At 42.3% G+C, this 16,192-nt stretch overlaps 1 protein-coding gene and 1 long non-coding RNA gene across 4 annotated transcripts in view; both read right to left on the bottom strand.

Annotated features, from left to right (window-relative positions):
* Positions 1–11,185, bottom strand: part of SLC44A5 (solute carrier family 44 member 5) — a 383,428-nt gene extending 372,243 nt beyond the window's left edge. For 2 of the 3 annotated variants that reach the window (XM_073788302.1, XM_073788306.1), the window contains exon 1: positions 10,390–11,185. Coding sequence is in view for 2 of the 3 variants with exons in the window: in XM_073788306.1 (XP_073644407.1) it covers positions 10,390–10,423 (34 nt within the window). In the remaining variant the exon portion in view is untranslated. The remainder of the gene's footprint in view (positions 1–10,389) is intronic. The other variant, XM_073788299.1, reaches the window with a different exon arrangement.
* LOC141275841 (uncharacterized) lies at positions 3,539–5,505 on the bottom strand. The gene is made up of 3 exons (XR_012324282.1): positions 5,469–5,505; positions 4,122–4,156; positions 3,539–3,643 (listed from the first exon to the last, which is right to left on the bottom strand). It is a non-coding gene; the product is annotated as an uncharacterized lncRNA (long non-coding RNA).
* Positions 11,186–16,192: the final 5,007 nt, after the last annotated feature.

The raw sequence follows: 16,192 nt of genomic DNA, 5'->3' as shown, positions 1-16,192 counted from the left end.
AAGGCAGAGGAGCATAAAAGAATGTGTGTGGTCCCCAGTATCAGAATGGTAGGGTCATTAAGTTTAGGATGGATGTGAGAAGGGGTGAGAGATAAAGCAGGAAGGGTAACCATGGGTCAGATCCTAGAGAGTCTGGTACACCTTGCTATGGAATTTTGATTTTTATCCTGGGTAGAGTTAATGGAGAGCCATTACTTTATTTTAGGATTGTGAAATGATCAGATTTGCCTGTCGGGAGTATCATATTTGCAACAGTGTGAAAAATAAATTAGAGGTGATTTAGGCCTAATGCAAAGAGACCCTTTAGTGTATAGGTGGTTCTAATCCATACTAGACATGATGAGCGCTGAATTATATCTGTGGCAGTGGAGGTAAAGATTAGGATCAATATTAATGACCGACTTATTCAGGGTTGAGCAGAGGCCTGTAAAAGAGAGTCAAGGATAACTCCAGATTCTCCGCTTGTGCAACAGGTGGATAAAGGTGACGTTAAATAAAATCTCAACTATGGAAAATTACATATGAACAAAAAGTAGTGGTAACCTGCAAATGAGAAGTTGGGTTAGGAAAATAGGATCCTTCGTTTCAATGTTCTATTATATGTTAAAAAAAAAGAACGATTGGGGCTACATCTAGGTTTAAATGCACGCTCTGCAAAATACTAGTTTATAACTTTGAGTAGATTATTTAATTTCTATAAATTTAGTCTTAGACTATATTAATTTGTTTACAATTCATCTTGTTTCAAAGAAGATTTAAAGTAGTTTATAAAACTACATACAATTCAACAAAACAAAGTGTATAAAGAGAGACAATGAGAGGAAAGAAGAATAAGGCTATGAAAAACAAAATTAATCCACAGATGCATAATTTATGATCCCATAGTCTTATGCAAGAAGTTTTGAGCTTCCTAACTGTCTACCCATATGGGAAACTCAGTGAGTTTCATGACTTACTCTGTCTATTGTTAGCTAGTGACATTTCAGAGAAACATCTTCATCAGGTACTCGTAATGCAGATACGTCATAAAATAGTGATCAGCATGAGAAATAACATCCTTGAACTTAATATGATGTCAAGTTTCTCAATGCCGGTCAGCGTTAGACAGCCAAACACAAATCAGCAAAAGCACTTCTACGTGGCCAAAATAACGACCTAGATAAAGAGCTATCTCAAGATAGCTTTTTCTTGATTACAAGAAAAATTTTAGCATATCTAAAGGAATGAAAAGACTACGTGTTTATTCAGGAAATCCCTCATAAAGAGCACCCCGCCTAAAGTTACTCAAGGACACAATCTAACCTCCTTCCCACCCCAATGGTCTTCTTGATGATCACTGAGCCACGGGTTTGCCAGTAGCAGTTCTCAAGGTTCTTCAGCCTCAATACAGACAAAAAACCCAGTTTTCAGAAATACAAGACGCAGCATAAAACAACACTAAATAGGACCAACTGAATGAAAGGAAGTCTAGATGCATGAATGTTCTAAATATTCAAAAGATATTCCAGTCCTTTAATACAATATAAGCAATGAGCTAAAAAATATTACCATTAGAATTCCTCAAAGGCTTGTTTTAGTTTTTTGTTTTTTTTTTGTTTTTTTTTTTTTTTTTCCATACGCGGGCCTCTCACTGCTGTGGCCCCTCCCGTTGCGGAGCACAGGCTCCGGACGCGCAGGCTCAGCGGCCATGGCTCACGGGCCCAGCCACTCCGCGGCATGTGGGATCCTCCCGGACCGGGGAACGAACCCGCGTCCCCTGCATCGGCAGGCGGACTCTCAACCACTGCGCCACCCGGGAGGCCCCTAGTTAGTTATTTTTAATTAATATACTTTTCTACGATTTAATGCTGCCAAAAACTTGAAAATGGTTTGTTTACCAAATAGTTTAAATAAGTTACATGCCTCTCTTGACCCATATAAACTTATGTATAATCTATTAATTTGCTTATTCTTCATCATACTTAAGGCATTGATTCAGAATCAGGCAGTGAGAATTTACAGAGGTTAAAACATAATCAATCTTGACCTTAGAATTAGGCATGTGAAGCCTGTCTTTTTGTCTTTGTGTTGTTTCTATAGATGACTAAATAAAGTTTATGTGTGATAAGTGTGATAATTATTCAATGCAGAATTACCATAAAGTTTTACAAAGTATACCTTTTTTTTTATTTTTTTTTTTATTTTGCGGTACGCGGGCCTCTCACTGTTGTGGCCCCTCCCGTTGCGGAGCACAGGCTCCGGACGCGCAGGCTCAGCGGCCATAGCTCACGGGCCCAGCCGCTCCGCGGCATGTGGGATCTTCGCGGACCGGGGCAGGAACCCGTGTCCCCTGCATCGTCAGGCGGACTCTCAACCACTGCGCCACCAGGGAAGCCCACAAAGTATACCTTTTAATGTAAGACTTTCTTAATGGTTAACAGGAATAAGGGAAGGGATGGATTCCAATTCTATTCTTTATAACTTCAAGTCTGTCCTACCTCACATAGCTAAGATATCCCTGGACACATTTATTTATGACCAAAGATTCTTTTAAACAACATAATGGTTCTTGTTTAGTCACAGATATTCTTTCACTACAGTAAAGGTGTTAAATCAGCAGAATCAATGTCACTGCCAAGGGAGGAGAATGTGATGACATTTTTGTGCAGCCAAACAAAATAAGTGTGAATAAGAGGATGAGAACAGTGGCTAAAAAGAAAAAAAGAGCTTAACTCAAAGTGAAAGATACTGTTAATACCAGAATTTGTGAAGTATGAATGTCTATTAAGTAGCTTTTGCAGTTTTTGCTCATTCTATAACTCGATATTTTTAAACTAATACTTACAAAATGTATATAATCATAGGCTAATTTGAAAATGACTTTTGAAGTTTTTTGTAGGGCAAACCTAGAGTGATAATACATTTTTTATAAAATTTTAATGTCAATTTAAAAATCTTATTTTTGTCTCTGGATTTGGACAGTGAAACACAATCCAGTGAACTACAAAATGTACATAAAGAACCTGTCCTTCAAGTTTTTTAAATACATAAATTTTGAATTGCTTTTTATAAAACTGGATTTAAAATTTTTCACCCTACAGGAAAATTGTCACTCAACAAGTACTTAGGACCATTCCTGACTTTGTTCGGAGTCTTCTTTGTCAGGTAACACACACCTTGACAGTAAAGCTATTAAGAGTGCAGCTCTCCTCTGAAGTCCTAATGGCCAAGAGAAGCCACAGAAAAGATGGCTGGGAGGCCACCATCCTTTCTCATTAAAGAGCCAGAGCATAACAAATCATCCTATTCTTGATCTTTTCTTTCACAAAATTGTCAGACAGATGCAGAATAGGAATCAGCAAAGTGACATTGTGGTTCGCCAATTGAACTAGGGATTTTTTACCATGACTTTAATGTGCCTCTAATGTCATGTCGCCCTCATGGGAAACAACCCAAGTTTATAAACACAGGAACATACGATGAGAACCAACAGAAGGGAGGAGAAGGGAGTGGGGAGAGAAAGCAAAGGCAAACAAAGGAACTGTCTTTATTTTGAACCCTAATTATTTGTTAGAAAGCTGTGCCTCGTCTAGACGTAGAACAATGGATAGATAAAGCAGCCTCTTTGGGGTTCCTTTTTCAGAAGTAGCTTCCTAGCTTCTCTCTGGAAGAATAAAAAAATGATGGGGCTAGCCCAGAATTTCTCAACCTTGGCACTACTGACAATTTGAACCAGATAATTCTTTGTTGTGTGGGCCATCCTGAACACTATAGAATGTTTAGCAGCACCCTCTAGAAACCAATAGCATCACCCCAGTAATGACAATCAAAAATGTCTTCAGACACTGCAAAATTGCCTCTGGTCAAGAACCACTAGGCCAGCCCCTACACAAAATATTTTAAACTTTTCTTTAGTCCCTTCCGAGCTTTCTAGCTGACAGAACGGACTGCTATAGTCAGCAACATGATGACTGGCAAAATTTCCTCTCGTGGGAACTTTCTCCTATTGTGGTATATTTTATTAAATATTTTGTCAGGAAATCCATTAAAGAGAATATATTTAGAGAAATAAAATAAAGACAAAAAAGAAACATCCTTATAACTAAGTGACTTAAAATCATTGTACACTAATTCCTCCTTACCTCCCCAGGAAACTGTTCTAGAAAGCAGCCAAAATCTAAAATAGTGAAAGAGAGGTTAAAGACCACCTCACGAAGCAAATGGTGACCAAAAACAAGGAATGAAAACTGCCTTTATTTTTCCCATCTTAAAAAAAATTTTTTTTTCAATGACTATGCCTGCTCGCAGCCACAGCACCATCACTTTGCTCCCTTTGGAAAAAAAACCCTCAAAAGAGTTGACTCTGCTGTCTCTAATTCTCCTCCTCCCATTCTCTCTTTAACCTATTCCAACTGCCCTTGTCAAGGTCTTCAGCAACCTGAAGCCTTAGCTGGGTTAGAGGGTCTGTTTCTAAGGTAGATCACACACAAGGCCGGCAAGCTGAAGCTGGCTCTTAGCGGGAAGCCTCAGTTCCTTCCCACATGGGCCTCTCCACAGGAATGCTTGAGTGTTTTCCCAAAAGTAAGCAATACAAGAAAGAACCAGATATACAAGAGCAAGGCAGAAGCCACAATGCCTTTAGGTACAACATAGCCTTCCACCATACTCTACAGGTCACACAGGTCAGCCCCAGTTCAGTGTGGGAGGGGAGTATGTAAGGGTGTGAACACCAGTAGGCAAAGAACATTGAAGCCATCTTAAAGGCAGGCTACCACAGCAGTCAAATGGCTTACCATGTGAACGGCAAAATAATTTGAATCTACCTCAGAGGTGACCCAGATGCATCTTTTCCCACTTACACCACTTCAAAAAATGAGAACATTTGTTCACCTTGTCTTGCCTCCCCATCTCTAGAAAGTCGTAAAACCTCTGTACAATATCATCTTAGCATCTGTGAGCAGCTAGCCTACTTTTTGTTAGCAATGTATTTCTAATTTTAAAAGTGGATCACAAACAATAAAGTTGTGACACTTCTGAGGAAAGTATATCATCCTCTTGATTCAGCAGGAAAAAAAAGTTTATCTACCTTTCCACAGTAGACTTGATAGACGTTGAGGAAAGTGAACAGATATTAAAATGCTGAATGTAGGCAAAGGGGAGACAGTCATGGGGCTTGGTTATGCCTTTATCCACAGTACATAATTTATTCTTAGACCTCAAGAAAGTACCTAATGTCTTTGTGTCTCAGTTTCCTTATATGTAAAATGCAGATATGATCACGCTCACATGTATAGTGAAATCTGAATATAAATTGGGAACTGAGCTCTAGTTTAAATTTATATCAAGATATGTCTATATATGTGTCTCTCTCTACATATATGTCTATATATATAGACATATCTTGACTTATATATAATATATATTTACAAATAATAAACTTGACCAAATTCCTTAGATATAGACTATTCATATTTCGCAGCATCACTCACCTCTTCCTATAGCATTGCTCCACAAACTCTATAAACATTGAGCCTTCCTTCTAACATACTATGACTCTCAGTGCTATGAAAAAACTCTGATGTCATAAACACACTGTGTTACAGTATCACTAAGGACCAGATCCATTTTTAGTCACATAATCCCTGAAGTACTACCATTCTTGCTAGCCTCAACACAGTCCCTTGGAGTACAAAGAAGGAGGGGGAGGGGACTACACAAAGTCCTGAAGCTACAAAAATTCTTAATATATTTTTCATTATTAATCGCTGGCAAAGAAGTAGACAGTTTGGAGGTGGGAGAGGCAGTGGAGGGCTTTAAAATTATTATTTACATCTCCCCTAAATATCATGGCACCTAGGCACAAATGCTTAGGGGGCAGAAAATCAGCCCAAAGACCCCGTTTCGCCCCCTGCCAACATCTCCACAGCAAGATAGAAACTCAAGAGTGTAATTTGCCTGCTAACTAGATGTCAAGCAGCTACCTCCAACAAATGGCAGTTTTTATCATTAAATTTCTTCATGCGTTTTCATCTGTGAGGTTTATAATCCATAAGAACAACCTAATAATGAATGAGTAAAATCAAAGAGATCTTTTAAGAGCCTGTGTGCTTTTATTGTTATAAATGCTTCACAAGTAAAAATCAGTCAAAAGCATAAAGGTACCCTGATTTGAACTTCCTTTGTGTTTGAATTAGTGTTTCTCTTAGAACACTCTCACATCAGGCTTCCGCTTCTCTTGGCAAAACCACGAATTGGCTGATGTTGTCTTACAGGCTTTCTCACATCCCCTTTCCCAGCATCACTCCTCTTTCATGGACCCCTTTCCGTTACCTAGGAGCCCCTCATGCTGCCTTCCACATTCCGCCTACTGCACAGTAATGTTCCAGACTCTTTATACTCCTCCCTTCTACCATTACAATATGTTTTTCCTAAGATTTGCTTGCTTTGAGAGGCTTGCTGGCAGGGGGAATGGGGAGGATGACTACCCTAATAATCTTTACTAAAATGCTGAATTAGTCCTCATTCTCTTTAGAATTGTTTTCTTAAGCAGAGATTCCTAGAAATGCTATCAACATCCCAGCCCAAAATATTGCAGGCATTTTGGTGGATAATATGAGGGAATGCTTCAATATAACTAGACCTTTTAGAAAAATGAAGTCCATTAGGTAGCTTTACTTGGCCTAGGGAGTTGACGTAGGAAAGCTGCTCTCCCTGAAATCATCCTCAAGGATAGGAATGTAACCCTAAACATCTAATGAGTATCCAATTGGCTTCTCACTGAACTTAAAATAAAATCTACACTCCTGTTTAGGGTCAGAAAAAACCCTGGCCTCTCCCTACCCGTCTCTACCTCACCCACTACACTCCAGCCTAACTGGCCATCCTTCTGTATTTGAACGTGCCAAGCTGCAACCTCATTCCTGCCTTAAGGCCTGCAGTGCTATCTTCCAGTACTTGGCATGCAAATTACTCTTCATCACTTGGTTCCCAACTAAAATGTCATCTCTTCAGACAACCTAAAGTAACCTCACACTTTCTAGCATATCATCCTGTTTTATTTTATTCATGACATTAATCACTGTGAAATTTTCTTATTTATGTATTTGTTTACCTCGCCTTTCCAGCCCCCTTTCAATGTCCCCTTCATTGTCTATCATGTTCATCACTGCATCCCTAATATTTTGCACAGAACCTAGTACATATTCAGTGGCCAATAAATATTGCTGAATGAATGCATGAATAGATGAATCCAAGCATAACTTAACCTTTAAACTTAAGTAATTGAGTGAGAAATCCTTGTTGGACTAATACTGGAAGTCGGGGCGGGGGGGGCGGGGGTGTTAATAGCACTATAACCAATGTAACTAGCTTGTGTTTCTATAACATTTATTGATAATGGACTACAGCATTTCTTTTCATTAAAACATTATAAATATTGGATTGATAAATATTCTATTTGCCTTTTTGAAAAGCTGTCCTTTAATGAGGTGTCACAAATGAAAGCTAGTATCCCTTGAGAAATACTGCCAACTCATCTTATTCTTCTGTCAATGTTAAGAAACTGCATTTCCCTTTGGCCAATTTCTAGCTGTTCTAGATATGTAGGATCTATTGTTAGGATTTCAGAAGCCAATGAGCAACTTGCCTGTCACGGGGTCTAACAAATGATCTCTCCCCGCATGCAATGTAGCTAAGCAGAGAAACAACTCTCACAAAAGGATAACCAACACAGGCTGGAATGTTGCTAAACCTATAGTTTATTATAGAGCAAAGTTCACCCCAGCCCACCAAAGAAAAACAAAACAAACAAACAAAAAACCCCCAAACACTTAGCAATTTTGTTTTCTACCAGGCAGTCCCAGATTAGTCGGTTGTAGCTTAGAAGCAGGTGTCTGAGAGCAGTTCAGCAAGGCTGCAGTTGGATGCTTTTGTAGAGCTCTCCTCTTAAAAGGTAAAATTGAGACAAGTTAATGGCTTCCAACTTCCTGGGCTTGCTTTTGTTATCTATAAACTATCACAGTTAATTGTGCTTTGCTAAAGGGAAACTCCAAGGATTTTTTTAAAGGTATCTTTCCGTCTAAGAAATATTAAGTAATCTGGTTAAAAAAAGAAAGAAACTCAACATTAGTCGAGAGAGAAAAAAACATAAGTCATTAAGCACCAAATAACATTACTTTTAAGTAAAACACGTAGTATGAGAAAACTTTATTTTTAAAGAACTACAATAAAATTTCTCGAGACCCCATTTCCTAGGAAAGCTTGATTATTAATTCCTCCAGAAGAACTCTTAACACTTAAATGACAAAACTCTATTAATTGCTGTTCTTCAATTATTTCACTGTCAAGTTAAGTTTAAGAAAATACACACAATCCTGTCCTGGCTTACAAATCAAAAACTTCTTAGTGTTTTTTTGGGGGGTGGTGTGGTTAGTAATGAGATATGTTTCATCAAACTGTTATACTAGTTCACGTCTCATTAATTTGGTCTCGTTTGTATCTTTTGGCACTTCTACCAAGATTAATCTCAGGTTAAGAATGTCTCAGGTAGCATGTACTGTAAAACTGTAAAATTTTTTTCCACTCTTCACGGACGATTTACAATCTGCAAGGTTTGGGGTGGGTATGTAATGTATTTCTGCCAATGGACAGCCACATCAGCAGTGCTGAAAACCAATCCTCCTGTTTCATTCATGGTGCCATATGGTTCCATAAAAAAGGAGCGAACCAAAAGTGCAGCTAATGCACCCTGTCAATCTGGATTCACACTGATTCTTTGACATTATGATAAGGAAACCGTTGGTAGATGAATATATTCTCTCATTCTTTCTTTAGTCGTCTACCACTATAAACATGTACTAATTCATTGGGAGAGAAAAAATCAGGCTTAAGGCCTCTTCTATTTTACAGGAGATGTATTATTTTTAAGGAAATAAACTGTAATAAAATTATTATACATATATTATAGTTTCTAGCAGAAAATCCCGGGTGATTCGTAGTAACATCTTCCAAAAGATTGAGGATCATGGTTTGAAACCCTTTTCAATAGGTGATCTGAGTACTCCGGGGCAATGAAAAAGCAAGCTGAAGCACCAAGATAAAGTTGTGTCCCCCTAGTGACCTCTAGAGTGGAGCTAAGCTCCCACAAGCAAGACTTCGGGAAAAAAGGAAGAAGCAAGCCAAAGCCTGGCGCGCTCTGTAAACCAAGACGATATTTTCAATAGTACACCCCCTCGGATCTCAGAGTATGGTCCTATTTTATATAACCTCAAGGCGCAATAAATCTTCGCCTCTCGGGCCATGAGGCCCATTGGGTCGAAATCCAACTTCAAACGCCGCTCATTCCTCCTCCCCACCAAGCTCAGGTCCAGTTCCCCGGCACAGCCTTTCTCACCGCGCATGGTGTCGAGCTGGCTTCCACCTCTCTGCAGTGCTGCAAACAGCCTCTCGGCCACTGCTGGCTCCCCAGCTGGAGAGCCGAAGCGCTAGGAAGCCGGCGAGCGTCGACCTCTGCGAGTCCGCGCTGCGACCGCCGGCGGCCGCTGCACCTGCTCCCCGCGCGCCGCGCTGCGCTACGCGAGTCCTGGGGACGGCCGCACCCCCCGCCCCCCCCGACGCCGCCCAGGAGGCTCCCTCCCGAGTCCAGCTCCCGACAACGCCGCGACGCCTTAAGTCACCCCAGCAACAAGCTCTTCCTCGTTCTCCCTGCCAGCGCCTCTCCCGCCCCCCGCCCCGGAACTTTCCAACTTTAGAAGCCCTGGTTCCAAAGGAGCAACAGGGGCCCTGCTCAGCATGAGTCACTGCCCGCCTCGACAGGTCGGGAAGGGGGAAATAGCCTGCGGGGACCCAGCCCGTAGCGAGTCTCCTTGACCATTGGGGAAAAGGAGAGCCAGACAGCTCCTCTCTCCTCCTGAGGATGGAGGTTGGGAAAATGGATGCAGAACTTGTCACCCTGGGATGAAAGGACGGAGGGTGGAAGGAAGGAATAGCAGAGACCATGAAAAACTAACTCTCTCTCTACACACACACACACACACACACACACACACACACACACACGGCCAGATTCCGAAAAGGTTAAGACCTTAGGAGCCGAGAGTCGCCTCTCTCCCCACTGCCCTGAGGGAGTAAGGTGCAACAGATACCCAAGCTTGTGGAGTAGGAAAGCGGTGGGGTGAGAGAGTCTTCTGGTTTCCCCGGGTTACAGAAAGGGGACAAACTCCTATCGGAGTCTCCCCGGAGGCAAAGGGAGGTGCAGCAGTGTTGAGGTCTCCCCACCTCCCGGAGAAGGAAAACTCTTCCCCAGCAGGCAGCTTTTCACTTGGCCGAGCCTGAGTGTAAACAGGCCAGCCAGAGGAGCGGACCGCGGGTGGGAGGTGGGATGGGGCGAGGCGAGGATGGAGCAGAACTCACCCTTAATGCTGGGGGGCTTTCTCTTCTTGGCCATCTTCTGCCCCCTCCCCTCCCCCGGAGCCTTTCCTCCTGCTGCCGCCCAGCTCCGGGAGCCGGCGCCGTGGCTTCCAGGCGAGCTCTCGCCGCGGCTCTCAGATCAGCAAGCTCTTTGTTGCTGTGATGGCATCTGCGAGGCGGCGGCGGCGGCGGCCCGGCTGCGCTCTCGGCTCGGCTCGGCTCGTCTGGGGCCGGCGCCGCCGCCCCTCTGCTCTCTGCCGCGCCGCGCCGCGCTGCGAGGCTCGCGCTCGCGCTGCTGCGGCCGCTGTGGCGGCGGCAGCGGCGGCTGTGGATGCTGCTGTGCTGCCCCTGCTGCTGGAGGGGGGCAGCGCTGGGCTCCCCGAGTGCCCGCCCAGCGCTGACCTCCCTCTTTCCTGCACCCTCCCTCCCCCACTCCCTACCCCGGGTGTCCCGTCTGAGCCGCCACCTCCAATCCAACCAGTGACGGCGCTGTCATCCGGCAGCCGCTGCTGGGGAAGGCGGCTGTGGCGGCAGCGGGGGGCTGCTGGAGGAAGTGGGGGGCCCGCAGCCATCTGCGGTCCGGGAGGAGAAAGCCAGGCAGCCCGACTCTTAACGGCGCCCGCGTTCTGCCTGCCTCCAGGCCAGGCCTCCGAAGCCCCCGCCCCCACCCCCACCCCCACCCCAGGCGGCAGGGCGCGCTGTGGGCGGCTGCGTGGGCCGGCGAAAGACACCGGTCTCCGTAAGCCAACGAGAACTCAGGCCAACTGCAGGAGTGCCGGCGCCCGCACTCGCGACCCGGCCCCGCCGCCGTCCTCCGCTCAAAGCTGGTCTCGTGCACCGAGCCCGAATTCCAAGCGGGCGATAAGCCCCGGGACGCGCCGATGCCTCTGCCCCTCCGGAACCGAGAAGGGAAGAGGGAAACTGGTAGAGAGGAGAGAAATTAAGTTCCACAGGCAGCCCAGCGATAGTCACCTGGAAGAATGACCTAGTTCAGGCCCTAAACCTCTTATTTATTTATTTATTTTATTCATTTATTTGTGGCTGCAATTGGGTCTTGGTTGCTGCACGTGGGCTTTCTCTGGTTGGGGGGTGGGGGGGGGCACTCTTGGCTGCGGTGCTCGCGCTTCTCATTGCGGTGGCTTCTCTTGTTGGCAAGCACAGGCCCTACAGTGTGAGGGCTTCAGTAGTTGTGGCTCGCGGGCTCCAGAGCGCAGGCTCAGTAAGCTGTGGCGCTGGGGCTTAGTTGCTCCGCGGCATGTGGGATCCTCCCAGACTAGGGATCGAACGCGTGTCCCCTGCACTGGCAGGCGGACTTTTAACCACTGTGCTACCAGGGAAGTCCCAGGCCCTAAACCTCTTAATAGAGAAGACTCAGGACAGGTCCCTTGGGGCTGTGGAAAAACAGGAAACAAAGTTCAAGTCGGAGGAATTAGGAGGGGGAGGAGTGACTTCTTGGCCTCCCGGCCTCCCGTAGAAACTTTTGTTCCAGTGGCCGCGTTCTTTCTTGCTCTGATTGTGAGTTTGGAAAGTTTTCATTATCCGGGAGGAGCTGTCCTCCTCTAGTGTGCTGATCAGAGAAGGAATCTCACCAGTGTCCCGGGACAGCAAGGTCATGCAAAAGTTTGACCCGTCTGAGAATGTAAAGGTAGTAACCGGGCTTTAAAAGAAAGGCGGAAGGGGTAGTGTGGGGAGGAGGTTACCAGTATGTATGCGGGAAGGTGCCAACTGATTTTTTTTCTTTACAGGAGCTGAGGTTTCCCCAAAACCCGCTTTCTAATTCACAGCGATCTTATCAACACGTCTCCTTCCTCCGCCTACGTTCCCAACCTAATCTGATTATCTAAACATCCAGTGATTCAATTCAGTATCATTAGCCAGAAATTGCCCCCACGTTGATGCGGTGCCCCAGTAAGAACACTGGAGTCCAAAGCCCTGGGTTTGAGTTCTAGCCCTGCATCTTCATAGCTCTGAGAACTTACACAAGTCATTTAATCCCTCTGTTCTTCTGCTTCCTGATTTGTAAAATATCATCTCAAAGATTCCTTCCAGCTCTAATAAATATCCTGAGATTTTTTAGTCACAAAATCATCACGTTATTTTTTGCACTCTTTCTAAATTTAACTTTATACAATGTATTATATTGAAGTAAGTAATCTGAAGAAAATGTGAAATACCCAAATCCTCTTACAACAAAGGTGTGCAAGTAGCAAGCTTATATTAATTAGCAAAATAGGCCCATTCTCAGTTGCATAGCTAGAAATAAGACTCAATTTCCTCTTCTGAAAATCTGTCTCTGATTTAATTCAAAACCTTTTCAAACTCTTAAGATGTGTAAATAGTAGGCTTGTAAACATTCTTAGTTTATTTTATGCGTTCATATTTTATCACTAAGTACTAATTATTGCCTATATTAAGATAATGTCTTACAGTTTATTCATTACTTTCACATACTTTATTTCATTTGATCCTGACCACAAACCTGTGAGTTCAGAGGGCAGGTCCTGTCTTCCACGTTTTATAGATGGGGACATGAGGTTCCTGGAGGTGCAATTATTTGTGCACAGCTTCCAGGACTTCTGTGCAGCTCTTCTAACTCAACACCAGCCTCATCCCATGACACCAGCTGCCTATGAAATGGAATATTTCTGCCTCAGGCCAGAGATAGTTTCCTTTCTTCTATTTATTCCTTCCAGGATGCCAATACTATTCTCAGCAGAGGGAACTCAAAATTTTAGTTGACAAACTATGTCTATTTTTTGTACATGGATGTGATTAACTTGTAGAACTTCAAAGTATTTTTATGTGCATTTTCTTAATTGAAGGTCACAGCTATCACAGAAGACCGTCAAAAGAGATTTATTGAGCCCAACGGAACAGATGAGGAAACCGACCCAGAGACACTGCAGTCACAACTACTCAGGCCCTGGGTAGCCCACAGTGCATGCTTTTGTTTAAGGATTCAAATAGAATGCCTGTAGGGATCAGTAAGGCAAAATACATCACAAGAGCAGTATAAATATGTCGGCTTTATTGAGTGAGGGGTAGGGACTTCGGGGAGTTGAGAGCACATGAGAGCTGCAGGTTGCCTTGTGGGAATGGAAACCTCAGGTTATAAGGATTCTGATTTTTTAAGAGGAGTCAGGAATCCATATTCCCAGGTAAAATATCCTTTTTGATATTGGTTAACATAAAACAAAGCAAAACAAGGCAGGCTTAACAGAACAAAACTGCCAGTAATATACAGCTTATGGGCTGTGTATCTGTTTTCACATCCCATCAACCAACTTTTATCACCAAAGAACAGGTACTGAACCGAATCCTTGGATCTAATCTGATTCTGTTGGTGTCTATATACCCTTAGAATTAGAGGTTATCAAGGCTTTTTGTCCACTTAATCATGATTTCTAAAGATAGATTGCAGAGATTGGTGTTTCTAAATTTCTGGCTGTCCTTAGAGCCATCAATGAGAATGACCACAGCAAATCAAATAATTTTTAAGTCACATGTGATTCTGCTGGGCATGAGGAAATTTATACATTTTATTTGATGATGATGAAAAAGTATTGATGATGATGATGGTGACAAGGACAAAACTGGCCTAAACTCTATTTCCCTTTATAGGAAGGTTTTGAATGAATCCTTTCAAAAATTAGTCACAGTGCTAAAATGGTAACTTTAGTTATATGTAGTATAATCATTCTTCTTAGATTATTCTAGCCCTGTCTAGACTGCTTATAGATTAAGATAATCAGAATGGAGGTAAGGAATACATGTTCCTTGTGTGGAAGTATCAAGTGAGCTCAACAGGGAAAATGAACTTGTCATACAAATTATACTAAAGACCAAAGTGAAAATATAATTCATACTACAAAAGTATGGTTGTCATTAATTGTGTGTTACTGCAATTGCAGTAGAAATGTTGAAATTATAACCCTCAGAAGAGTATTTTTGGCTGAAATATTTTATACTGAATGCCTATCCATAAATTAACTACTGTAGTTTAGGGAAAATGAAAAGGGGAAACAAAAGCCCCATGGGTTTTAATCATGTTAACACCAAAGAATATCAAAAGAATCCAAACTTGCCCCATTATTGAAAAAAAAAAAACTAGTATTTTAAAACTTTACATACCATAAAAGAATCATAATACTCACCTCAGCTAAGGTTTTAAGGGAACCTGCCATTACGTGACTAGAGCTAAAGAAAGGTAAAAAGAGAAATGATGGTGGGAACAGAGGGGGATGGTCCAACTGGTGCACTAAAAAAAATTCCTATAGTGCTTATATACTCAAAATCAACATGTGAAAAAAAAAAATTAACATGTGAAGGAGTGGGAAAACTGAGGCTGGCTTCCTACCCCATCTCACACACCATTATGGATAAGTGAGACCTTAAATAACACTTCTTCCCTTTCTCTCTGATCATTATAATAGATATATGATATTCACTATATATATAATAGATATATAGATATTCATTAAATAAAATTTCACCTGAATTTAGATGGAGAGTCCTGGAGTGAGAGTTTATAGAATCTTTGTCCCTTTACCTCATTCTAATTCTTCCATTGATGACCCTGACCTTAAGAAATGTGATTTCAGTTATGCATGTTTGAATTGCACAGAAAGACATGAAATTCAGAGACATCATTTTGGCAGTTAAATGTAAATTCTAGGTTTCTCAGACAAAACCTTCTCAAAAAGATCCCTTAACACTTTACTACTTTCAGACCAAACCTGTCCGACAGAGATACCTGCCTTACCCATGATACTGCTGTCACAACTAGCAATTGAAGATATCATGCTATATCTATGCAGAAGGAAATTTAATTTTGCTAAGTTCAATTTCCCAATTGTCACCTAACCTCTAGAACTATGTCCTTCTGAAAGGGAGTTAATTAACAGGGAGCTTTATTGTACCCACAATGAAGTGTATACTTAAGAGAGTTCAACCCCACAGAAAGCCACAAGAAACAAAAGAAGGCATTTGGGAAGGCTAAGAAATCCTAAAGCTAGGTCTCTGCCCAAATTACCCAGAAGTTCCTCTGGGGGAAATGGCACAGACCTGGCCTGAGTAAAGCAGTCCATGGACGGCAGGATAGTCAGACATGACATAGAGATAGTCTGCTATGTATGATCCACACTCAAACTCTCAAGATTTTATGCAATATATATAAACAACTAAAATTGTTTTCTTTGATACTCTTTGATACTCCAGTTGGCCTGTTCAAGGACAGAATGTTCAGTTTGACCTCTGCTAGCTTCCAAGTAATCACTTTACCCCCAAAATGTTCTCAAGTTGTCTGCAGTAACCCCCTCCATTATAATTCTGTTTATACATTTTTCCTTTACTGAGTCTACCAGTCTACCAACGGATTCCTCCATATGCAAGTGAACAGTTTGCATGCAAAATAAATGGCATACAAAATAAATAAATGTTTTAGAGAGATTTTTGACAATGAACCAAATTGCATTTTCCATTCTTTTCTATTTCTGTTTATTCTCTCTGACATTTGTATATGTATTGAGTAATATTATGTGCCAGTCATGTTCTAGGTGATTGGGTATACAATGGAGAAATAAAACAACATGGTCCATGCATTCATGGTATTTACAGAGGAAACAGAATTAACCCGTAAATTCCTCATGGAAACAACACATCCAAAGACGCCAGTAGGAAATTCTGGATTACAGCAGTGGTTCCCAAATTCCAAACTGATAGGCATCTCATCAATTATTGATTAAAAAAAATGCTCGCCCACCTCCAACTATATTTATTGGGTTATATTTACATTGTGTGTACTATT

This window comes from Tursiops truncatus, chromosome 1 (assembly GCF_011762595.2).
Source record: "Tursiops truncatus isolate mTurTru1 chromosome 1, mTurTru1.mat.Y, whole genome shotgun sequence".
Taxonomy (NCBI): domain Eukaryota; kingdom Metazoa; phylum Chordata; class Mammalia; order Artiodactyla; family Delphinidae; genus Tursiops; species Tursiops truncatus.
Note: the sequence above shows the minus strand (reverse complement) of the source record. Positions and strands in the feature narration are given on the sequence as shown.